The sequence below is a fragment of the Vanessa atalanta genome, chromosome 23 (genome assembly GCF_905147765.1).
Source record: "Vanessa atalanta chromosome 23, ilVanAtal1.2, whole genome shotgun sequence".
NCBI lineage: Eukaryota > Metazoa > Arthropoda > Insecta > Lepidoptera > Nymphalidae > Vanessa > Vanessa atalanta.
The window spans coordinates 3,116,481-3,142,918 of NC_061893.1; the positions used below are offsets into that span (position 1 = coordinate 3,116,481).

Consider the following 26,438-nt stretch of genomic DNA (forward strand, 5'->3'; position numbering starts at 1 on the left):
AAAACTATCTATTCAATAAAGATTTCACTAGAGAATCTTGTATCAATAAAAATTGCTAAAGCTGTTTATTAATGGCGAACAGTTAAAAAAAACTTGTTATAATTAATATCTAAAATATGGGATTCACTTTAATCTCAACTCGAGGGAGTTCCCATTTAACACGTAGTGACCCCTTATCAAAAACCAATGTAGTAAAACTGTTATATAAATAATTGATATATGTAATCAATCTTATACTCTTAGTCATAAAGCTCATAATTGAATGGGAGATTTTATTAACAGTTATGTTATATTTCTTGCTCTCGTGATATTATAAAATGTTCAACAGCATTGCTCTCAGAATCCCGAATCTCTTCGACTGAGTAACAGAGTTACTTTAATAGCATTCAAAATGAATTTCGCCAAGATTTTCTTCTTTATATTCGCCTGCATAGTTTTGACTACAGTTTCCGGCGCTCCGAGTCCTAAATGGAAGCTCTTCAAGAGAATTGTAAGTACGATTTGTTATAGATTTGTTCATTGTTTCTGAATGTTTGGAAATAATATATAAATCTTAAGCTATTTTCATTAATTTTTTATGAGCCTAATATACATTCGTTTTTATTAATAAGTACAGTTTTGTTTGTAAATATATATCAGGCGCGGTATTATGTATAATTATTATGTAATAATATCTAATGTAGTGATGGGTATAGCCGCTATTTATATTTAAATATATTTTTAATAATATTTTAGTGCGATAAGCGAAATAACAATGATATTAAATAAGTATAACGAGTCTATGTGGAACGTTTTATTAACACATTTGACGCGTTTGACATCTTTCTTTTGAAAAATATTAATGTGTAATAGTGCCATTAGAGAAGTCGGGGTATTAAATTGTGTCCTTGTATATCCTTTGTCCACGGATGCCAGGACTATTTATAAACTTGTAAGACTGGGTTTTAGGGTAAGATGATCCAGATTACCATGTCTCAAGCCCAGTTTTCTGGTAAAGGAGGACGAATAGAGCGTCATAATCATTTGTGTGACCAAGCTCTTTGAATAAAGAAAAAAAAATGCTTTACAACTTGAAAGACTAAATAACGTTGCGTAAAATCAGAAAGGCTTATAAATAATCCTTTGATAATATTAATTTAATATTACTTTATTAACAGGAAAAAATCGGCCGAAACGTTCGGAATGGTCTCATCAAGGCGGGCCCTGCGATCCAAGTCGTCGGCCAAGCCACCGCCATCGCCAAGGGATAAGCGACCTTAACACCTCAGCCATACCAATAAAAATAGCCTAATTCTTTACTCTTCAAACCTTTTCATAAAATCTTCTAGTCGTAAAATTAAAATGTATTATTAAGTAACAATAAACCGTATTTGTATTACTAATTTTGGTTATTATATTTTTACATCCGAACAAAATCCAAAATGACCTTTTAAATTTTTAATTTTGTTGCAAAATCTGGAATTGATTCAACCGAAGAGAACTGTTAAGAAAAATAAAAATAGAAATATTCTTTATTTGAGTAATCTCATTTTCATGACTTTTGAATCGTCATGTAACAGTGTTTAATTAAATGTAAAGCTGTCACCGTTTTGGGAAGTAGATTCTACCGAAAATAACCGGCAAGAAAATCAGTACTTAAGTAGTAAGTAGTTAGTAAGTTACTCTTTACCACAATTTTAATTACAGAGTATGTCAGTGAAGCACAATTACATTTTTATATCCTGCCAAGAAATCAATAAATACTAAGTTCACGCTTTTTTATCTTTAATATTTATAATCTTTTACTGAGTAATGTGCCTTATTTATCAATGTTTTTTTGACATGAGATTAATTTTTTTAGTATGTTCTTTTTTTTACAATTAACGTGAAATAGAGATTATACGATAGATCTTATCATATATATCACAGATGCCATTTATTGCTTTATCTGACACTTAAAAGAATTGCACTATCGTCTTCAGAAAGCTTGAGTGAAGTAAATGGAGCGGCGGCGACTGGATGAGCGTCGGTCACGGGTTGACAGCTGTCATGAAAAAATAAAGGAATTACCAAAAATTTAAAAAGAGAATAAACGATTTTAAAAGAGTAATATATTATTATTACTAGTGGGTTCACCAGCGAAGCTTCGCTTAGGTTTTGTTTTGATATAATTTCTTTGTAAATTTACGACCTATGTTAGCACGTTTTACATTTGTTTTTTTTTTTTAAGTATATATATAATCAGCCAAAGCGCCGCTCTATATGTGGCCAGTAACTTATTTTCGATCTCTAAAATTAAGTCTCTATTAAATCGTAACAATTTAGTAAATTGCAAAAAGAATCCTCTTTTATTTTTCTGCACATCTACGGCTGGATATCTTCAAAATTAGACTATAACCGTTTTTATAATGCTTACGCTATACAATATTTGAGTTTGATACGATGTCTCATTCATCTTATTACAAATCTGATAACGAAGTCCTCGTTTTACTGTAATCTACAACTTCTGTATTAGAATGTATAAGTTCTAACTCAACGCTGTTTTATCTTTAAGTCATTATCGCGACCGGTTACACTTGCGTGTGAGTGTGAGGTTAGATGTAAGATACTGCTTATAATTTCCTGTACCCTGACAACGTGCAAAATATCAAAAACGTAACAAGCGAACTGTTACATGAGCTTCAAGTTTTTTTTTTTTAATCTATTTAATAACACATAGATATAGAAGATCAATAATTAATACATGTCCTGGCTGGTGAGCCGAGATGGCCCAGTGGTTAGAACGCGTGCATCTTAACCGATGTTTTCGGGTTCAAACCCAGGCAGGCTTCACTGAATTTTCATGGGCCATCTCGGCTCTTAAATCACCATTGCTCTTTGACATTTGTGTCGTATGCTATTATACATATTTCTTAAATAACCAATGCACCACCTCCTTGGCCACTAAGATATTACGTCCCTTTTGTAGTTACACCGGGCTCATTTACTTATCAAATCGAATCAACAACAACGATACTAAGTATTATTGCTTGGTGATAGAATACCCTCGCAGCCCTATTGTGTATAAGTATTTTGTGCATCTAATATCTTATATATCTACTTATATCACAAAAAATCATTTTTTTTAAAGATGAAAGAAATAAATAATTAGTATCATTATTTACTTTACGTTCTTAAGATTTTAATAATCACTTATTACTTTTGTACGAAAACTATATCTATTTTAAAGCAGCAAAAAATATAATTTATGTTTGAACGGTTATGAAAAAAAAATCTCATTACACCTTATTATTAATATAATTATTTTGGTAAATATTATTTGTATCGTAGTGATGTTAATAAGACACTAAAAAGTGTATGTTTCACTGTTTATTGAGTATTATTAAAATGAGCCTTATTTTGTAGGCAATTCGAACCATTTTCTAACTTTTAATATATTTTATTGGTTTTAATAATTATACGTCAATATATTCCATTTTCAAAAAATGAAAACGAATAAAATAGAAAATAAAATTTTATACAAGAAATAAATATAAGATAGATAGTAACACTAAAATAAAAAACAATAGGTATTACATAGAATTTTACAGTTTTTGACATAAACGTATCAAAGAAAGTAAGGTTCGTTTTGTAATAAATACAGATTAAAAATATGTATTTAATTTGGATCGTGTCAGAATTGATGGCTGAGATTATTAAAAAATGAAAATTGAATTTTGTGTAAATTATATATATTCCTAATTTAAGGGTTGTAAATTAAAATATACCAGACCGTGTTAGGAACTTATTTAATACTATTTAGACTTAAACTTGGTAGATAGCGTGAGGGGCGGGACATGGCGTGGCGCACAATGGATGTCACACAGCACAGGACACGCTAGCGTGCTTTCTCCCCTCCTATTAGTATAGAAAAATAAACATAAGAATAATAATTATTAATTATGTATAAAGAAAAAGAGGAAAAATAGTTACTGTAGAAATCATGACCATAATGACAATAACTTGACCTTAAAATAAACCTAATAAAAATGACTTATTACGTAAGTTCGGTTGTAAGTTAATATGTAAAAATATGAAAAGATTCTTACTTAGAAATTTCTTAGAAATTTCAAATAAAGTAAAAGGTATTTAATTCAAGTCAACTGTACAATAAAACATTTTTGAATCGTCAATAATTCCGTACCGTTGTTTCGTAAAGCAGTCTCCAGCGAGAAGAAACGGCGAGAAACACGCATAGTTGCTCTTACTTATAAAATACGACAAAACAAATGGGGATTAAACCATACATTTATAAATCTTCCTTAGATGCTTACGACACAGTTCTAGCACCTGAGTCTCTTGTATAAATAGGATGTAATAAATTGTACGAGAATGCTTAAGGTATTTTAATTTAAATATAATTATATTAAGCTTGATGGTAGGGATTTTTACTATCTCTTCTGGGTAGGTATCACTCGTCCCTTATTCTACTGCCTAACAACAACAGTACTGTGATGTTCTGGTTTAAATCTTAAGTGTACCTTTCTTCAGTATTGCTACGCGTTGGTGGAATACCCATCTGGGTATTCTTAAATAAACCAAACAATACAAAGTATACTTATTATAATTTATTATTATTAAAAAAAAGGTTTAAACGCTGCTAAATTTTCCCTTGTTTACACATATGTACAAAGTAATGAAATGAAATTAATCTCTAAGTAAGAAATTCGTGAAATTCTCTATTAAAATATCTAGTAAAATACCTAGTTTTATTACGCGAAATTTTATTATACAAAGGTACGTAGAATATTTAAATGTTAGGCATTACACGTGTCTACACCTTTATCGTTGGATATGAAATTTTTATTATAACCTTGTCAAAGTGAAATATATAAATTAAATTTGTAAATGTCTCGCTATGAAATTGTGAAAAGTAATTAGTGTACCATACTAAACTGGTTCACTCATTCTTCAAACTGGAACACAATGACACTAAGTATTGCTGCTTGGCGGTAGAATAAATGACGTGAGTGGTACCAACCCAGACGGCCTTGCTCAAGTAATGTATCCGAAAATAATAATACAAATTACAATTACAAAGTTGTTTTTCATAGCGGAATATGCTACAAATAATAATGTCTTTAATTTTGATTAAAGCGTTAAAAATAAATCCGGCTAAAGTTTATTTTATTTGTAACTGAAAATAGAATATAAACATAATTATTAATAAAGTCCTTATTTAATTGCGATATATTTTTCTCTCCAATTCTAAGATTAAAAATAGTAAAATAATAAAATACGTTGTCTGATTCGGAACATAAGAAAAAACGCCTTACGTTGTAGCGGAGCAACAAATTTCCAATATTGTATATAGTCATTTAATAAGTCAATAATTACCTCTATATTAATAACTTCGTCCAGGTCTACGATAGACCCGATCGAAACCTATCTACAATTATAGATAATTACAAAATAATGATTTTTTAGTCGACAACGTATATCCGCAAAATTCGTATAATCGAGATATAAATATTAAATCCATAAAATTCTATGACAGCTCAAATGGCGGCCACGTTTGACGTTTACGGATGCGTTCAGAAAATGTGATACAAATAATAATTTCGTACAGTTTGCGAAAATGTTATATGTTATTGGAAAAGTATAAGATAAGCCGTATGTAGTATTAATTTTACCTGAGCGAAGCCGGGTTTTTCATCTCATTATTAATAATTTAATGGACAACTCTTTTGACGAAGTAACATTAATACTTTTTGTACTTGCTTTTGTTACTTTACTGTAACGTTAAGGACGCTCCATCTGTTTTTTGATTTATAAACTGAGGCATACAAAAATGGACCGGACAGGTCTATTTATAATCTTGGATCTCGAGACTTTCTTCAGAATTGTTTTTAAGAAGTAGATATACTTACAGTTGGTTCTTCTCTGTAGAATCTACTTTCCAAGTCAACTAACTTTACAGTTAATTCAACACTGTAACGTGACTATTCAAAAATGCATTTAAAAGCCTACTTGAATAAAGAACATTTATCATTTTCCGAGCAGTCGTTTTCCGGCACGGTGAACGCATTGGTCTTATCATCGAGGCACGCCAATACATGTCACAACAAAATATTTAAAACATACCATCACAAACATAACGTCCTTTCTTTTTATAAAATAATATTATCATATATTTAAGAACAATAGTATTATATACCTATATATCAATAATTTCCTTTTATTATAATTGATTTTTCTTATTATTGCCTAAGGTGACATAAGGGCTGGTTCATTTTACGATGATGTCGTCGAGACCGATTTCGGCCAAGCGGCTAATCTCGAAGAAGGCCAGCCAGCTATACAGAACATATTATAGTATAAAAGTGTGTGCGCGAACAAAGGGCAAACACAATTTCTATTCCCTTACTCTCATAATTCGATGGCAAAACCATTACTGGAGAGAATTCAGGCGATAGCTAACGAATTTAAATGTTATCCGAGGCATGAGAGTGTGCACACTTCCAATTTCGAGACTTCGGGCTGTTACAGATAATTTTTCAAAAGATAAACCCGACAACTTTTACTCGGCCCGACTTGGAGTTTGAACTTAGAGCCTCGGAGTATGTGGCCTTGAAAAGCCACCAAAACAACGATGCAGTATTTATATATATTTACAAAGTCTAAGTATATTTCTGATTTGTGTTAATTTAAATAATTAAATCTGAAGGAGTCCAATTACAATTATGGCTAATTTGGTATAATTATTACAGCAATTAATTAAATTATTGGTTTGGTTGTAGTATAATGAATTTATTAATTGATTATTATCATTAATACGTTCTATTAAAGTATGTTTACAAGCGACTGGCGAATGGTAACCACCACTTGTTTATATTATTTGTTGGTGTATCAATTATTTAATCAGAATAGCCTAGTGGATCGAAATCGAATCTAATGAAAATCTTTTGGTTCATATTTGGAAAATCTCTTTTGAGTTTTTATGTGCTTTATGTTAAAAAATCTTTTGTAGGTTTACGGTAACAGCGTGAGGGTACTCGCATGTGTCAGGTGTAACGTAATATACACTAAAACGTACGAGAGCAACATTATGGACGCTTCAAACTTTTTTACTTTACAGAGGAAACTGGCAAGCCCCAATGCAAAGGTACAATAAGAATTTTTCTATTTTTTCTACAGTTTTTTTTACAATGTTAAACTAACCAATGCCCAAAATACTAATAGGTCAATACCTATTATTATTTTGGGCACTGATTCTTTATATCTACTATATTTACTATGATCTAATAGAGATGAGATCATTATTATAAGAGACTCTTTAGAAAATTTAAAAATCTGTAATATACATAATTGCGTGTATTGTTAATATTTTATGGGTGCAGATTGATAATATATCTCAGACTATGATGACAAAATGAAAATATACTTTATTCAAGTAAGCTTTTACATGCTCTTTTGAATAGTAATTTCGAAGAACTATACTAAGTAAAGCTACTAATGGTTCGGAATCAGGGCTGGATCTACCATATGGCTTTTTGGGCTTCAGCCCAGGGCCATGAATTCAAGGGTGCCCCAGCTAAGTCAAGTCAAAGTAAAAAATAAACGATAATGCGAAATAATCCATAGCTGTATTAAATTAAACAGTATGGTTTACAGCCCTGCGAGTCCTGCCATTAATCAAATCCATTCAATTAATTTAATTCAAGTCTACGTTCAGATATGCTAAAACTACTTAGGGGTCCATCTAGGGCCCCTACGTAGTTTTAGCCCAGGGCCCCCTAAACTTACAGTCCGGCCCTGTTCGGAATGTAGATTTTTCCGAAAGGAACTGGCATGAACCTAGTTACTCTAATATAAAATTCGTAATGATATGAGTAATATCCAAAAAAAAAGATATTATACCGCCTATGTCAAAATCTATTTTCAATCTATGAATTAAAATAATAAAGTCGTTTCATACATACAGGTATTTTAAACGAAAGTAATCATAAATTACTGCTTTTCAATATTAGGTAGTATGTATGACAAACTTCTTGATATCTAGTATATTTATTTATATGGTATAATGGCTTAAAAATTGTGTATAAGCAGAATGTAAATGTGTATGAAACAATAAAAAAGAAAATCTGTCAGTGTTTGCCACCTCTATCAAGAAGGACGACGAACTCCAACTCCAGCTCCAGCGAAGATCTGCTGATGTCTAATAAATAAGAAAAATATACTATAATGGAAATATTTTACAAAATTATCCCACATATACACATTATTAATAATGTAAATATAAACAGCGTGTAAACATCCCATTGCTGGGACTAGCCCTTTGAGGTGAAGGTTTGGAGCCAATTCCAAATTGCTCCAATGCGGGTAAGTAAAAAAATTTCATTAAAACAAGACACATGCAGGTTTCATGCACATAGAAAAGGATTTGAGCCCGCAATTATCAGTTAAGAAGCACGTTTTATTACTACTGGGCCATCTCTTCTCATATTTAAGTATAATTTTCCTTAAAATATCAACCGCAAAAGGTGGTCGCATATCATTATGCGTTCGCCTTCCTTTTAAGTAATAAAAAAAGGAAAAGTTGTTCAGGGGATTCCTCCGAGCCTTGGAAAGCACTAATGCTTTCATAGCTTCTAACTGGTTATACCGTTAGTTAAGCCCCAATTGAATATAAATCATAGTAACCTTACAATAAGGTTTGATTTCATCTAATCAACTATTATAAATATTTTGTTAGGACATGCAGGTATAAATACTAGTCTTTTATGTTTAGGAATCATTCGTTAAACGACAATAAGCAACTGACGTCTCTTTTGAAACTAAAAATGAATTTTGCAAAGATATTTGTTTTCTTATTCGTTTGTATCGTGGCGGTAATGACTGTTAACGCCGATCCAGCACCAAGATGGAAACCGTTTAAAAAACTGGTAATTTTACCTCTAACGCTTCTATATATTTATAGTTTTTTATTGCTGTAGGTCCGTTCACTAAAAACGCGCCTTTGACGTTAAATTTTATCTGTGTGCATTAACAAGTGTCATTTAATTTGTATTTTTCTTTTGTTTTTGACACTAGTCATCTCACGCTCACATACATCTTATAAGTAGAAGCGTCACAAGTACTAACGCAAGATACTAAAAAATATTTAATGTGGAGGGGCGCGCCTTCGTGACTAATTTAAATATGTGTCAGAAAATAATGAACTCCAATTATTGACAATGCATTTTAATTCGGCGTTCTTATTCTCTTTTTGTTCTGCAACAAAAAGTCTACGTTACTATAAATAAAGCAATAGTCACATGTTTGGTACATGCACAGAATGTATTTATCAGTAATCTAGCTGATTATTTTACTTTAATTTAGTTATTATTTAAATTTATTTTTATATGACTATCACGTGACCTCAATAAGTATGTTATTAATGTCATTTGGAATGTATTTGTTACAGGAAAAAATAGGACAGCGAGTAAGGGATGGTATCATCAAAGCGGGGCCAGCAGTCGGAGTCATAGGTCAAGCCAGCACAATAATTAAAGGCTAAAATTGATGACGTAAGGCGTAAAGCGAACCACCAATGTTATTTTAAATTATAAGAATTAAATTATTATCATGGCAGATATTGTATTTTATTTATATTTTTCTTAGTGGTAGGGCTTTGTGCAAGCCCGTTTGGGTAGGTACTACCCACGTAAAAGATATTCCACCACCAAACACAGTATTAACAAAGTATTATTGTGTTCCGATTTAAAAAAAAACCTCTTGATTAAGTGTTCCTTCCTTATATCAAGATTTCATTATTTTTGTAAATTTTGGTGAAAAGTCAGTAAGACTAGATAAAACGCCTGTTTTTTTTTAGTATAAAAAATACACGCACTCCTAAAGTTTGCTGGCACATTGAAAATGACAGAAATTTAACCATTCCTTACATCGCCAATGAGTCATCACAACCAACCTTTGGAACCTTAGTTCCATCTTGATGTTATGCGGGACATAGCATCTTAGTAACAGTAAGTGTGACTTACTCACCTTTCCAACTGCAAGGCAACTACACTTAGTATCGGTGATTAACCTACCTTGACGGGCTTGCAAGTTGCACGAAGTCCTACCACTAAGCAAATACTAACCACTAGTGACCACCATTTTATCCACTGATATATGATCTAGTGCTTAAATAGTGGTAGTTATTTATTTACCTTAATCTTTCTACGTTCACATTACTCTGATTTTTGCAATTAAACGATTGTTGTTCTCAATATATTAACTCCGTAGCGAATATCTAGTCAGCGCGATTCAGAAATGTGTCATATTCAATCAGAGCCATCTATCGCTATTTGGTCGTAACACACGTAATTAGAAATCACTAGTATATTAGCTCTCATTGATAGGCTCGGTCTTTGACCTGAATAAGTGCCATCACTAGTTACTAGAAGTTTCGATCAGTTTCTTAGAGAGTTATTTTAATATTTATTTGGTATCTGATAATTGACTTAATTAACGTTGCAAAATGTATATTATTTAAATAAAAGTATATTTTTCGGCGCTTGATTACTTCAGCAACTTCAGCGGTTGGGCCAGCTTTTCAGGACGTGCTCTGAAAATAAGATACAAGTCTATACAAGATGCAAGACACGAGGATGCTTTTTATTGCTCTTTCTCTGCTCTTGCCAGAATTTCTTAATAAACTACTTGTTTCTAAAGTAGCAAGTACTTCGCTGTATTCAAGACTACAGCGAAGTATAGGTGCGCCTTGGCACATCCTTATATATAGCTCAGATATGGTTGTTAACTAATTATTAAAGTTCATAAATTGTAGAGTCTGTAGCCAATATCCAGACTTCCTTTCCTTCTTTTGCATCACAATTACACTGGAAACGCATAAGCTTAATACGGTATGTGTTCCATTTCTAAAAAGCCTCTGCGAGATCCTTCACTAAGATAAAAATCTGTCAAATGTTACATAACCAATGAACCAGCTATACTTGATAGTTTTTATTTTAAATATTGGTAGGCCTCTTTAAACTGGTTGCTTTAATAAGTCAGTAGTGTTCAGAGTATATGTTCTCATGTCATTTAAAAGGAATCAATGTAAACCTCTATTCCGTCCATTGCCCTTAAAATCATCTATTCTATAAATAAAAAATAAAATAACATAATCATTTATAGGGGAGGATATTGAGTAGAAGAAGCATACAATAAGTTACAAAATGCTCTACTCTAAGGTAGAGTTTTTTATTAGAATTTAAAATGTTTAAACAAGAAAACATTAAAATTCGAAGCGAAGGCGAAGCTCTCAAGGAAGATATTATGTACACTAAAATAAGATTGTATGGATACGCCTTATTTTTAAAGTCGGCTGGGAAGAGATTGATAGTGACAGTTTTAAATATGGAATGCAATAATATTTGTTTTATTCATTTTCAAATATAATAAAAGATAATTGTCGTTTTGTGTATACACAATATTTATTACTTATACGAAATTTATAAAATCTGTCAAATAATAAAAAAAAAAAAAATTCGAGTTTATAGATAATTAATACATTTTTTTTAGAATCATAGTATACTAATATATAATACGTTATACAATTATTTTGTTATTAATTCTTTCCTTTCAAAATGGACGTCGCTTGACCCACGACTTCAACAGCGGGTGCCGCAGAGATGATCGCGTCTCTGACCCTTTGCCCAGCTCTTTCCTGAAAAATAAAAAAAATTGCGTGAGATCTTATCACAAAACAAGGCATGCAAAACTGTTTTTCGTTTTCCAGTCAGCCAGTCACTACCACAAACACAATCGTGTTTTTTAACAGATAAAACATTTGATGCGCTCACTAATCAAAACAGATTAACACCGTTAGTCGTTTTCAAAATTTTATGAGTGAAATACGAAGTGAGTTCTTACGGAATAGTATTGCTGTTGTGTTTCAGAGTTGTTTCAGAGAATAACAAGGAACAAATTGTCCCTCTGCTGGGCTAAGGCCTTATATTCCTTCTACAGAAGGTTTAGGGTTTATTCCAACACGCTGTTCCAATGCGGGATGGTGAATATGTTTATGGCAGAGTTTTATTGAAATTTCACATGCATATTTCCTCAGGATGATTGCCTTCACCTTCGAGCGCAAGATAAATTATGAACACAAATTCAGCACATGAACATTCAAGGATGATTGCCTGGGTTTGAACCCGCAATCATCAATACAGATGATAGCGTTCTCACTGGGCTATCTTGGCACAAATAAACAAAATAATATCATAAACATAATTATATTTGAGAACCTGTCTTTTTGGTTTTATGCGTTAAAATATGGTCTTTTGATAATACATTTCAAATTAAAATAAATATAATTCTATAGATAAATATTTACCAATTCCTTAAAAGGATTCCAAGGTGCAGCGTTCACGAAACTCAGAGTCATGAAGTATGCAAAAACAACGAACAGAATCTTGAAGATTTTCATTTTTAAACAATTTATATTTAACTTTAGGAAACCTTTACAGTTCGAGTGACTTATTAAGAATGCTATTAAAGCGACTTCTTCAGTATTTATATTTCCACCCGACCGTCTATATTTTTAACTAGAGATCAAGTGAAATTGTACCTTATTTCCAGGCAATAAAGCGTAATTAATTTGTTAAGTGCACAAAACAGTGCCACGCTTTGAGACTTATATGTATCGTAGGGACATTACAGAAATTGTAAATCCCCCCCAGAGGTCGAAAGCTATCTTCCTTTGTGTTAACTTGAATACCGTTAATTTAATAATATATTAATATGAAATGCTATCTTAGTTACTAACATTAAATTACTTAGTTATATATGACCTGTTATAATTTCAAAGTTATGTGCTAATATTTTATACGTGACTTCTTACAGTTATGTTACCAGCATATAACCCATTGGTATTTTAAATATAGCATTAGCCTTACATTAGCAGCCTGTAAATTTGCCACTGCTGGGCTAAAGGCCTCCTCTCCCTTTGAGGAGAAGGTTAGGAACATATTTCACCACGCTGCTCCAATGCGGGTTGGTGTAATACACGTGTGGCAGAATATCGTTGAAATTAGCCACATGCAGGTTGCCTCACGATGTTTTTCTTCACCGCCGAGAACGAGATGAATTATAAACACAAATCAAGCACATGAAAATTCAGTGGGTTTGAACCCGTAATCATCGGTTAAGATGCACGCTTCTAACCACTGGGCCATCTCGACTCTTTTAAGCATTAATATAAACGACGACGAACTTTTTGCTAAAATTTTTATCCCCATTTTCATGGTGATAAATTCTCAACAACGTTGTAATGTCTTTCTTTTACTTACAAACAATTGCTTTACTATATTTCAATATTTAAAAATAAATGGACTTCTTCATAAAATACTCGTAACAGATGCTTTTTACATATAAACAGGAGGATTAATAGCGTCTTCCATATATTTTTTTGCTATAGATAGACGAGGTAGGACGAGCAATTGCGCCACCTGATAGTAAGTGGTCACCACCGCCCATAGACAATGGCGCTGTAAGAAATATTAACCATTTTTTACATCGGCGATGCACCACCAACCTTGGGGACTATGATGTGATGTGCCTTGGGCCTGTAGTTACACTGGCTCAGTCACCTCTCCCTTCCTTAGTTGCATCATTTTAGGTGATGAATTATGAAAAAGTCTACTTTAATAACATAAGCCTAAATACCGATTTAAATTCTTCCAATATTCACTACCGATTTAACCCCCCCAGAATAAGCATTTTATCATATTTATATTTTGTAAGACCCACCAGTTTAGGCTGTGTGTTGCATGTCAATCAGTTATATAAAAAATATATTAAGTAGATTGAATTATATTTTGATGTTACTGGCCGATTGTGACCATGAAGGTCAATCTCAAAGATCTCTAGCAAACTATGCAGGATAAATTACAGTGCATTATGGAACGGTGAAAGGGGAAAGGAAAGTATTTTTAGGACACGGCACAATTATAAAAAGTATAAAACGGGAATCCTGATAAAAAAGATTTAAACAACGTATTTAAAGTACAATAAAAAAAAAACTTAAAAAATTAATGATTTGATAAGCAATGATAGCAATCGAGTCCTAAAAAGGTGTACCATTCAGCTTCCAAGTTGGGTTCCATATCCAAACTTCGGACTGTAATTTAGAATTTCTTGACTAAAAAAGCGTAAAGGTTTTCATGTTTTCCATTGGCCCAACCCAGGATTTAAATACAGGATCTCAAAATTAGCATTTTTATGAGCTAGCTGCTAGACCAACGAGTCGTTAAATTGTATACCTATAAATATCATGTAAACCATAAATATTATAAAACGTAAAATAAAAACATTTTTAATGTGAACTCTAAAATAAAAGTTAAATGTATATATACTTATAAATAAAAGCGTAATACCGATTAATCACGTAATTTCAGAAACTTGAAATTTGGTAGATAGTTTCTTTATAGGGTGTAGACATCCGCTAAGAACAGATTTTACGAAAATCCACCCCTAACGGGGATAAAAGGGGGTAAAGCCGCGATTTCAGCTAGTTATATAGAATTAGGTTTTCAACATTTTTATTCGTGGGCTTTGTTAAAGCCAGGCTATGGTGTGTAGTTACAGTCAGTGCAGTCAATGTTGTTTTGCAATCTTGTTTTGGTAGGTACCACCATTTATAAAATATTCTACTGTCAAACAGCAATAGCATTCTTGTATTCCTGGGGGTGGGTGGGTCAAAAACAAATATCAAGCACTTTTGAATCGTCATTTAACAAATTATTTTATGCTACCACCGGTTCGGAATGTAGATTCTACCGAGAGAACCGGCAAGAAACTCAGTAGTTGCTCTTTTTCAACATCTGAAAACACAGTCATGTTAGTTAAATACATGTATATATAATATATGTATGTTATGTCTCCTGCCTGGAAGTCAACAAGCATTAACATTAAGGTATGACTACAAGTACAAGGGAAATAACATCTTAGTCCTCGATGTTGCGTCTCGATGTTGTAAGAATGTTAACATTCTTGCAGGGCCAATGTTTATGAGCGGTAATATCTAATCACCGTCTGTTGGCACATTTACGAGACCCCTTTACATTCAAAATGAAAAATTCAAAAGGTAATCTCCCTGAGACCTGTTTAGATAAGTCTAGGTCATATTATGTACCTATAACTAATTAATATATTTTGATTAATAAAATTAAGTAAATATGTAAACACTAGTAACTAACACTTGAAAATCCCCTGTTTCTTCTAACATATTTTTAATAATAAATATCTGAGTAAAACCAATAAATAAAGGTGTAATTTTCCTGTATAAAATATTCAAACAAAAAAAAGACATATTCGTCATCATACTCGTACAATCATTGTGCAGATTAAAAATACAAATTTATAAATTATCGCCTGTCTGTATGCGTTATATGCGGAAGTGCTATGAAACATCATGTTTGACGTGTGACCTCGTTGATGATAGGAGGCTTAAATCCGTACAAGCACGCTGTTTTTATCCCGTGCTCGGAGATGAAATTAAATCGATTCATCGTCACTAAACTTTAATGGGTCGGATGGAATAGTACCAATCTGAATCTACCAAATCACTCATGGACAGCGATGGGGACCTTTAAATAGTCACCTTATGAGGAACTTTTGCATAGCAAGGACATTAACGAATTATTTATCTATACTAATATTATAAATATGAAAGCAACTCCATCTGATTGTCTGTCTGTCTGTGACATTTTTATGCCCAAACTACTGAATCCAATTTGATGAAATTTGGTATGAAATTAATTTGAACCCCAAGGAAAGACAAAGGAGGTTTCATGGCGACCAACTCCTAAAACGCAAGCGGAGCCGTAAGCGGCGACTATTTTCCTATATTTTTATTTTGAGTAAAATATATTGAACAAAAGATATACAACCTTTCACAATATAACGACAGTGTAAATCAATTTTCCTCCGGTGTTTTTTTAACATTGTAAAAGGTTAGTTCGTTTGTTTGATATATAAAAAAAAAAAATTGTACACCAAACGTTCCCTGAGACATTACAGTGCCATGAGAAATTACATCGATTTTTTTACCTTAGATTTTCAGATTTTTCTCAGATAATTTTATCATTTCATGATGCACATCATGTATAACAAATTAATAGTCAGTGTATATAATTTTTTTATACATTTTATAGGTTTGAGTTTGAAGGTCAACTAAGATTACAATTAGTATTTGAGTTTTGCAAGTATCAAAATTACTTTGGAAAAGTCTACGATTGTAGATATTTTGTTTATTGACCAACCGTGATTCATTATCATCATCAGAATATTTGTATATATTATATGTATGTGGTCGCCACACCATATTTCGACATGTGGAGTTTTTAATGCTTTCTGTCTGTTTCGGAAAAAAGAAAAATCTATTATTATTTTTTCCAATCAACCTTTAGACTAATCAGAGTATATGAATGGCGTACTATAGTTAAACAATAAAATTCAAATATCAAATAATTATATATAGTATAGTATAGATAACTGATATGTATATATAAATATAAATAATCTTCTATTTGGGATTGTTTGTTCGTTTGAAAGCGCTAATCTCAAGATTTATCAGTCCGAATAGATGTTTCTGCTTTTGATAGCGAAGGGCTATTGACTATACGCAGTACAGTGGACTCCCGGTAATCCGGCTCCTGGCTAATCCGGCACCCCTGTATACCGACATGTCTATTGAATATTTTTTCGACAATCTTCGCTTATGTAGAAAGACCTGTGCACCACTATTGTGCTCTTTTTATTGGTGGTCTTACTCTTAGGCTACTGCCTAGCCTGCCTGCCTTAGGGTACTCTATAATCCGACAATTTCAATAGTCGGACACAGTCCTGCAAAACGTTTGTCGGATTACGGGGGATCCTCTGTAATATATTTATGTCATCGTCATGCTACACAACACATGCAACGCCCAGTATTGAGAGAGCAGTAGAGGTATTTTGTCGAAGAAACTCGAAACTCGAAACTCACGGCAGAAAACTTAGATGTGATAAATTAATTATAGATTTAAAAAAATATCGGTTGTCAAAATTTCACGAGTGAAATACGAAGTGGATTACAGAATCCGTAGTTGGAACGACTGATCAGCTTGTATTATAAGATTTTAATATTGTATTATAAGCAAATTCAATATATGGGAGTATACATTGGTGATATTACCCAAGTGTTGATTTTATGAGAATGTTTTATGTTTTTTTATGATTATCGAATTTCAAATTTATGTTTTCAGTGTTATTTGTTTTATACAATGTTCAAACAATTATTTTTATTTCTTATTACATGTAAGTTAATATCTAAAATTCATTTAACGTTGCTTCTTACGTAATATAATAATATAAGCTGTTATTTATTTTTTAAGTAGTATAATTAGGTTCTGAATATAAAATTTAATAATTATTTTTAAATAAACATTAACGAAATATTTATGTTTTCGTAATATGCTTGATTTAATAATGTTTATTTTAGCATAATATTTTATTTATTCAACTAGCAATATTTGAAATATCGTCGTCTACAAATAAATAAATTACGTAAAAAAAAACTTTATATAATAAGTTGTCTGTCTAAGTAGTCATAGTTTATATTATATACAAATAATTGCTTAAATTTTCATGCAACATTAACAGCCTGTAAATTTCCCACCGCTGGGCCCCTCCCCTTTAATGAGAAGGTATAGAGCATATTCTACCACGCTGCTCCAATGCGGTTTGGTTGAATACACATGTGGCAGAATTTCTTTGAATTTAGACACATGCAGGTTTCCTTAGGATGTTTTCCTTCACCGCTGAGCATGAGATGAATTATAAACACAAATTAACCACATGAAATTCAGTGGTGCTTGCCTGTTTTTGAACCCTAAATCATCTTTTAAGATGCACGTGTTCTAATCACTGGACCTCGGCTCTTTTACATGCAAAACTGGTGTTTTTTTTATTATAGAGGCAGGCGATGCAACTAGGCCACCTTATGGTCATCACCGCAATAAAAATTGGCGTTGTAAGAAATATTAACCATGTCCTTACATCGCCATTACGCCACCAACCTTGGGAACTATGTATGTTATGTTCCTTGTGCCTTTAGTGACATACATAGCTTACTCATTCTTCAAACTGGAACACAATAACCCGAAGTATTGCTGTTTCGCAGTGAATTATCCGAAGTGTAGTTTGCACAAAGTCCTACCACCAAGTAACTTCATTTTAAACTTGACATAATCACAAAATGTTTTCAGTGCTTATGATAGTTGAGGCAAACTACGTTAACAAGAAGAACACCAAGCCAGGACGAGTGAGGTTTTATCCTAAAAACTCGGTATTCCGTAAATCAGATCTCATTGATAGAGGATGTGTTGTGTTCATCAAAGACTGTCCAGCTGCTTACAAGTAAGGAATTACTTATATTATCAAAATTATAAATAATATCTTAGTTAATATATTTATAAAAAAAAATCAATAATAAAATCCAAATTTTTGTTCAAATAGGCTCTTAAAAGCAATAGTCATTTTACAGAGTCAATTTTAAAATCAAGCTACCACCGTCCGGTAACAAGTTCGGAATATTGATACTGGTAAAAACCAGAAAAATCGTCAGTAGTTACTTTCTTTCAATGAAAACCAATAATCATATACAATTACATTTATGTAACTTATTTGACCTTCAACCAATATTAACGCCCAGGTCTATCATTTACATTTTACATAATATAGTCTTGTATTTTGCAAGTCTATGCAGTCTAAGTGATATCTATTGCTAAGAAGAGGCAAAAAATGTTGCTTATTAAGCTGGACACTGAGATGACTTAGGGTATAGGTTTTTCAACAGTAGGCTTGTGGGCAAATAGACTTCCTGATAATAAGTGGTCCCCACTGCCTTTAGATATTGGCCACGTATGAAATTATAACCATTATTTAAAAAACAAATTCTCCACCAAATTTATATACAGAGATATTAATGTTATATCCCTTGAGCTTTTGGGGACTATTTTTCACTATTTTCTACATAGTTTGTAATATATCTAAAAACTTTAGACTTTAACACTGACGTAAAACTAGAAAAGACAAAGAAATTGAAGTTTTATTGCAAATCTTTAAAACTTGAAAACAGTTGGTAGTTCCAGCCTTAACGTATTTTAGTACATCAAGAAACCTGCTTTAAAGAAAGTTTTTAGAACAAAATACGATAAAATTGAACATCCGAACAAATGGTAGTAAAACTCTTTGGATCGTTTCCCAAAAACAATTGTTTATTTTAAGACGAAACTTCGTCTGTGGGAGACACTATGACGGGTACTACAAGACTTTCAACAATTACTGCGAACTGGAATACGAGAATTGCAATAGTTGGAGGCGTGAGTACCTAGAATAGTTTTCTCGTTAATCTTCTTTAATGTGTTGATTTATGTTGTGAGCTTCTCGTGATGAAGTTACTTCAAGACTTATGCAATTTATTCCTAGTATTACGGGTAATAAGCATAGGATTTTGATATATCATCGATCTCAAGTTAAAATTTGCGTAAAATTTTCTATATTATTACTTTTAATGGGCTTTAAGAAAAAAATACTTGTTAAGGAGAAAATTTGGGACTAATTCACCATAATGGGCTGGAAGGAAGAATTTAATTTGATGCAATGTGTAAGTTACCTCGCGATGTTTTGCTGCCGGACATCTAGATCTAGATTATTTTTTCTGAGCTATCTAAACTCTTTAGTTTAGTATAAACATACAATTATTTTATTATAACAAGTATTTTTTTCTTAGTCTAGTAATGTGATATTTATGTCCTGTAACTTAACTGTTCTCTTCTCGTCCTTCTGTCCTTCGTTCTGGACACGTCGTGTAAAATGGAAATAGTGGTAGTATTAAAATAATATAGTGGTTTTGACGTTTAGTAAAGTTATAAAACTAAGGTAATTTTTGTCTGTGGTATTAGGTTCAAAAAGTTTATATAAGTTCATAGACAAATTTATTTGAAAAAACAAAATAGTAACGTGAAATAAACGCTTTTATTACGCGCTGTAGTCCTAGAATTATATTTGTTAAAAGCAAAAACGAAACAGCTACCACCGCTTAGATATTTTATCCATTGGGATTGTAATTTAAGCGAATTAATGAGTCTTCACACAATATCATTTGTTTATTGTTAGTTGGTGGAATAACAGACTTACTCAAAGCTTTACTAATTATAAATTAAAGTATTTAATTAGTAGACAATTAAATACGTATGTTATGCGTATAATAAGTATCTATTCTCGCTTGTAAATTCCCACAGAACTCAGAACTACTTCTCCGAACAGAAATATTGCCAGAGCTAATTCAAATTAATAACTATTTTATTAATATTCACTGCTATTTGCTAGGTATATGAAACAGTTTAAAAAATATATAAAAGTGATGTTTGTATTTATTTTATCACTCCAATAATATTTTCAAAACCCTATATAATATTTTCTCACTAGATGAAAGCTCAGCTTCGCTCGGATGAAATAAATAAAACTAAACCAATACGGCTTATCATTTACTATTCGTTTAACATTTTTATAAACGTTGTGATTACAAAAAACCAATATTTTTTAATTAGGTCACCACCTAAATAGAAATAATTTCTTTACACATCTTTCTGAACGCACTTGTAAATGTCAAACATGGCCGCCCGTTGAACTGTCATGTCATTGAATTTCATCGAAATATCCCGATTATACAAATTTTGCGGATATATGTTGTTGACTAAAAATCATTATTTCTTAACGTTGTATAATTGTGGATAGGAAATTATTATTATAGATTCATGGAAAAAAAATGAAATTCGACTTTTTAAAAATAACAAAGTTTCTGTTTCCTTTTCAGAGTGGAGTATGATAAAACGCGAAAGGTGTTGATTGCTTTTTCAAATACGTAGGTGTTTGTCGTCAAACTCGTTTCAGATTTTACCCGCGACTTTGACATTTAGAACGTGGAACTCATAATTGGGATTTTTAATAAATGAGTAAAAATTTAGAACTTCGTATGTACAGTGTTGAACAATCTGTTGTTTTATTTTTAATACGTTTACTGAAATATTAGTTATAAAAGTAACTTATTTCTATATAATAAGTTTCATTGCACGAGTTCGATTGTATAAGTTGTTTATTTAATCTTATCTACTACAATGTCAGTCATATTTTTGGTTTGAATTTAAAATACTTACAATTGTTAACTACAATGAAATTTTGCAAACATCAGATCTAGTACAAAGTAGTCAACTATATTTTTATACATGTGTAGACTACATTTATGTGTAATATATTTTGTTCTTCTACTCAACCTTCAACTGCAGTCGGGACTGCAATTAAAGGTGAAGTTAAAATATGGGATAAAGAAGATGGACCATCTTCTAGATCTAATATTAAGTCATCACCTAAATATCCATCAAGAATTAGGAAAGAGTTTAGAAAAATTGTATTAATGGATTTAGCTTTAGGTAATTTTAATTTAATAATAATTAATTTCTGCACAATATTAATTAATACAATCATAACAGAAACGCATTTTGTATAAAACAGAAAATATTGCATAAATGTTAAAAGGAAGAAAATTTTGTTAACCTTCATTTTTCGAGTTACTTTGAAACAGTAAGCTAGCTACTACGGAATATACCGAATACGGCTACTTTGGAATGTAGTTTCTTCTGAGAATAAAATATTAAAGATGTAGTCATTATATTATATTAGTATTCGTTCAAAATGGTACCTTTGTAAAACGAACACAATTTATATATCATTAGGACAACTACACCGTTACAAAATGACCGTGCAAAGAATATGTCCGAAAAAAAACATTCTTTTGGTATATATATGGAACAATTTTACTAGACCATTCAGACACCACCAACACCGTCTCGAGGCATGCATGTATTATTAAGAGTTGTCGGCGATTTGCCGATGGCGAAACGCTTCGCCGATACATTAATGGACATAGTAGTCCGTGTCACGCTTTGTTTCCGTACCTGATACGTTCACAGTACGGTCATGATATGAGACGGTATCTCGAGAAAACTCATTAATTGATTTTTTGGTAGATAGGCTGCCAAATGAATTTGTAATAACCCGATGGTACCATTTCCAGTACGCATTCAAAGTCAAAGTTATTAATCTTTATTCAATATAGAAGTGTTTACACTTGCTTATTGACTGTCAAAAATCTACCACCGGTTCGGAATTTAGCACCTCGGACCTGAGAAGAACCGGTGAAAGAAACTCAGCGGGATATATATTATTTTTTTTTACCCATTTTCCATGTACAATTTTAGTTATTTGAAACAGCCTGGACGCGATCATTTCATTCCCAAGGTGTGCAGTCAACTAAAAAGTCATTAGTGTTGTAATATCCTTTAGCACACAAACGCTCTTTAACGACTCTTTTGAATTTTATAATTGAATAATTTTGAACGTTTTCTGGGATCCTGTTGTAAAAACGTATACATTGCCCCAAAAAAGAGTTACTAACCCTGTGTAATCGGGTACTTGGAGTAACAAGTTTATTCTTGTTCCTAGTGTTAATAGAATGTACGTCACAATTTCTGGGAAAATCATTTATGTTTTTGCGTACATACGTCATAACATTATCAAAAACAAATTGAGAAGCGACAGTCATTATTTTAATTTCTTTAAATTTACCTCTTAACGAATCTTTTGGGCCCAGGTTATAAATTCCTCTTCTGCAGTACTAAAATAGTATTAATGTCAGCTGCATTACCCCAGAGTAGGATGCCATACGACATTGACATTGAAAGAAATATAAACTATTTCTTACATCAACATTCCACCACTAACCTTGGGTAAGATGTTATGTCCCCGTGTTCCACAAGTTTACTCACCTTTACAACTGGAAAAAACATTGCTCAACTAAATATTGCCCTTTGCCTTTAGACGGACTTGCACAAAGTCCTACTTCTTTATATATATATCGAATTTTTGCTTTAGAGGAACCCAACTGCAATACAAAGCGCTTCAATCGCTTTTTAAGCTCTTTACGGAATAACTGATTGTACATTATTGTAGAATTGCAAAGGAAATGTCACAATGAAAGTGGACATCAGAACGGATGGAAAGAAAGTTTCAAGAAATCGACTTTCTAATTGATTGAAATTCTTGGAAAAACGATGGAGTAGAGTTAAATCTACATTTTTATTGTCAAAGATTCATTTAAAAGAATATAAACGTGAATCTGAATCTATGAAACAAATATTAAAAAATACACTTAAACCTTATGCATTGTTTTATTTTTGTTGTATTCAGTAAAGTTTTTATTGTTTGTTTGTTTTGTATGAATAGTGTATTTAAGCTTGGTGACGGTATATTTTTTAAATTACAGACTCCTTTAAAATGTTAATGTTGAAATAACATTATCGTAGCTATTATATAGCTTACTAATAAGATAACTTTATTTTTTCACACTTACTCAGTCCTTTCACGAACACTTCATATGTGATCTGACTGCTATCTATACATATAATAAAATTAGAGTGTCTGTTTGTAATATTAAAATAATCGCGTTTTACTAAATGCATATGTATGTATACACGCTACAAATATCTAAATAACATTTTTAACAATTTTTGTCTGTTTGTTTGTTTGTTCCGGCTAACCGGCTGGTTTGACTTTGACGGGACTTTCACTGGCAGATAGCTGATGTAATAAGGATAATTTATATGTATACTTTTATTTACATATATAGCATAGATTTATATGTAAAATAATAATAAAGTTACGCTTTTTTATTAAATACAAACGCGCATGAAGTCGCGGACACAGTTAGTAGCAAATATGATAATGGCTAAGCTTACAATAACAGTACCAGTGGCTAAGTGAGCTAAGGTTTAGAGGATTACTCCAACACGCTGGTTGGTTTGGTTACATAAAGGACAATGATAATAATTTAAAGTGGTGGTGCACAACTGCGTGAGACAATAGGTCTATAAAGGCTGTGATATAGCAGTTTTATACATATTTTGAATAGAGATTTTCTCCAAGCCATCTTGGGGCGGTTTAATTAGTACAAGTTATTCATTCAAAACTTATGTTATGTCATTCTCAATATTTTACAATAAATATAAAATCTAAATTGAATAAAAGTTGAAAATTGTATTAAAACTTTGTTTCGTGACAAAATTAAATGAAAATATCATAATAATCTAGAAAGTTCGTGCCAGTTAACACTAATGAGGAGACTTTGTCATTATGCAAAATTAAAGCAAATATTCGCATAATGTTTTAAGTCATATATATGTATATATAATGAATGTTTGTCCCCTGTGCGTTCCTAAGCCATACATAATGATTTTGGATAAGAAGGAAATTCGATGCAGACCAACGCCTGTACCTATGCATTCCGAGGCTCTGATGTGTTACTAACTTCCTAACTAAGAATGCTTTGTCTTCGGGTTTGTTACGGGGCTGCCACTCCACGCTTTATGACCAGCACTCGAGAACCTTTTCGCCTCAGCGGCCATCCCTTCTGCAAGTGATGTGACCCGCTCACTGTCACTTCGATTCAGTAGTTCTTCGGACCATGTCGGTTAGTTTAGTTCGCCTGTGGATTTCGTCATTTCTGATTTTATCTCGCAGGGAAAATCCGAGAAGGTATATTCTGATAAATAGGAGTTAAAGTGACAAAAAGCTGGACATGCTCTTAGTGCAATTATTAAACGGAAAGAAACCGAGCATTTTGGTAATTTTGTTGCCATTTTATTGTGAATATACCTTTATTGTAATGTAGTTAAAATAAATAATTCCAATAATATTTTTTATTCGTATGCTAGTAAAGAAAAGACTTTATATATGTACTATAACATGTATTGTACATATGACATACAAGATATATTTTTTATAATTTTTTGTTTTTGACTTTTAAAAATTTTTTTTTATTTGGGTTGGTTGTCAGATGTAAGGCATAAAAGGTAGCCTATGACCTTTCTTGGATTTTAGATTTAGTATCAGACAGACAGAATGTTACAATGGCATTTATAATATTAGTACAGATTTCTATTATCAGACATTCTCAACTTTGGATTTCAAGCACTAATTCTTTGAATGTCTTCGACTGTATTACTTTGTAAAAAAAAAAATACGTACAATTTATATATATTTTATTTTAAACATCATTAGTGTAGTTTCAAAATCAACATTTGTCATCTTTGGTGTAACGCCATTTCATATTATCTGAAATATATGAGCAATGAATTAGTTTTTAAATGTTTTATAAAAAGACTTTTATAAGTTCATTATGAATTAGTTACTTTCTGTATTTCGACAATTTTCATACTCCATTTCACATAAGGAATGAAATAATGAGTGACTGCCGTTGTTGTTTTCTGCGCAAATCGGTTTCATTCTGTAACACAATGTTTTAATTAACAAAAATCATCGAGTTATTGGTTAATCAGTCTCTTAAAAAACGCCTAAAAAAGTCAAAAAGTTTTTATTCAGTTAAATTAATTCTATTTAATGACAACTTATCGTTTGGCTCCGCTCCTATACGGTGTTTGATTTTTGACCGAGGAGGTTCTCAATTCCTCTGTTTGTATATTATATTGACTAGTTGACGGGAATCATACATATAGTCACGAGACCAACGATGCCTCGTTGCATAGATATAACGGCACACATCCCGAGGTTTTGGGTAAAAACCCCATTAGAGGACAATAAAAAAGTTATTGGACTTTTCTCTCGGAAAATTATCAGTTACGAACCGTAGTGTGAAAGTGTGTTTGTGTGTGTGTGTGTGTGCGTGTGTAAGTTATAAGAGTGTACACTCACGAGCCTCGGTAAGCACGCAAAGATGAACAGTTTCCGGTATCAGATTTGCCGACCCATCGAATTATAAAAGAGAGCGAATAAAGAGTGTACCTGTTTTTGCAAATTTGTGCACCGTATGCCCTGAGTAGTTAGCTGGTCTCCTGCAAAACTTGCAACCATGACCAAAATCATCAGGACAACATAATCACCTTCACGTTTTTCTATTTTCGCGTTTAAATTAATTGTTTACGAATCAATTCTGATGATTATTTTTTCAATGCGTTCCACGATGGTACTCGATATTTAAAATTTACATTGAACATTTTTATTGCATAAATTTTAAGAATTATTTAAGACGTTAAATGGGTAATGAATTCATCCTCATATGAGTGTGACAGTAGGAGAAAGTGGAAATATAGTCATTGGCTAGTAGTAGAAATATAGGCAGTGCATATTAGCAATCCTGTTTGATCCCTTGAAGAGAAGGAGCGAGTACCGCTGGTTTTTTACCGGGAGTCGCTGGTGCTAAGTGTTTGGCACTAAGCCCCCCATTTGCCTCTACTTCATGCGGGAAACGGGTAAATAAAGTTTTCTAGTTTGAAATATATAAATGGGGCACTGCATTTTATTATTGTATTTTTTAAAAC

The 26,438-nt window shown here is 32.0% G+C and overlaps 2 protein-coding genes across 2 annotated transcripts; both read left to right on the plus strand.

Moving 5' to 3' along the window:
• The first annotated feature begins 336 nt into the window (after positions 1-336).
• LOC125072963 lies at positions 337-9,593 on the plus strand. The gene is made up of 4 exons (XM_047683599.1): positions 337-490; positions 1,158-1,247; positions 8,736-8,903; positions 9,425-9,593. The coding sequence occupies exons 1-4, from the start codon at positions 392-394 to the stop codon at positions 9,515-9,517; spliced, it is 450 nt and encodes a 149-aa protein (XP_047539555.1). The 5' UTR covers positions 337-391; the 3' UTR covers positions 9,518-9,593.
• Positions 9,594-17,279: 7,686 nt separating this feature from the next.
• LOC125073223 lies at positions 17,280-20,967 on the plus strand. Its single transcript, XM_047683967.1, has 4 exons — positions 17,280-17,301; positions 18,252-18,402; positions 19,273-19,367; positions 20,864-20,967. Exons 2-4 carry the CDS (start codon positions 18,257-18,259, stop codon positions 20,893-20,895), a joined length of 273 nt encoding a protein of 90 aa, XP_047539923.1. The 5' UTR covers positions 17,280-17,301; positions 18,252-18,256; the 3' UTR covers positions 20,896-20,967.
• The last annotated feature ends 5,471 nt before the right edge of the window (positions 20,968-26,438 follow it).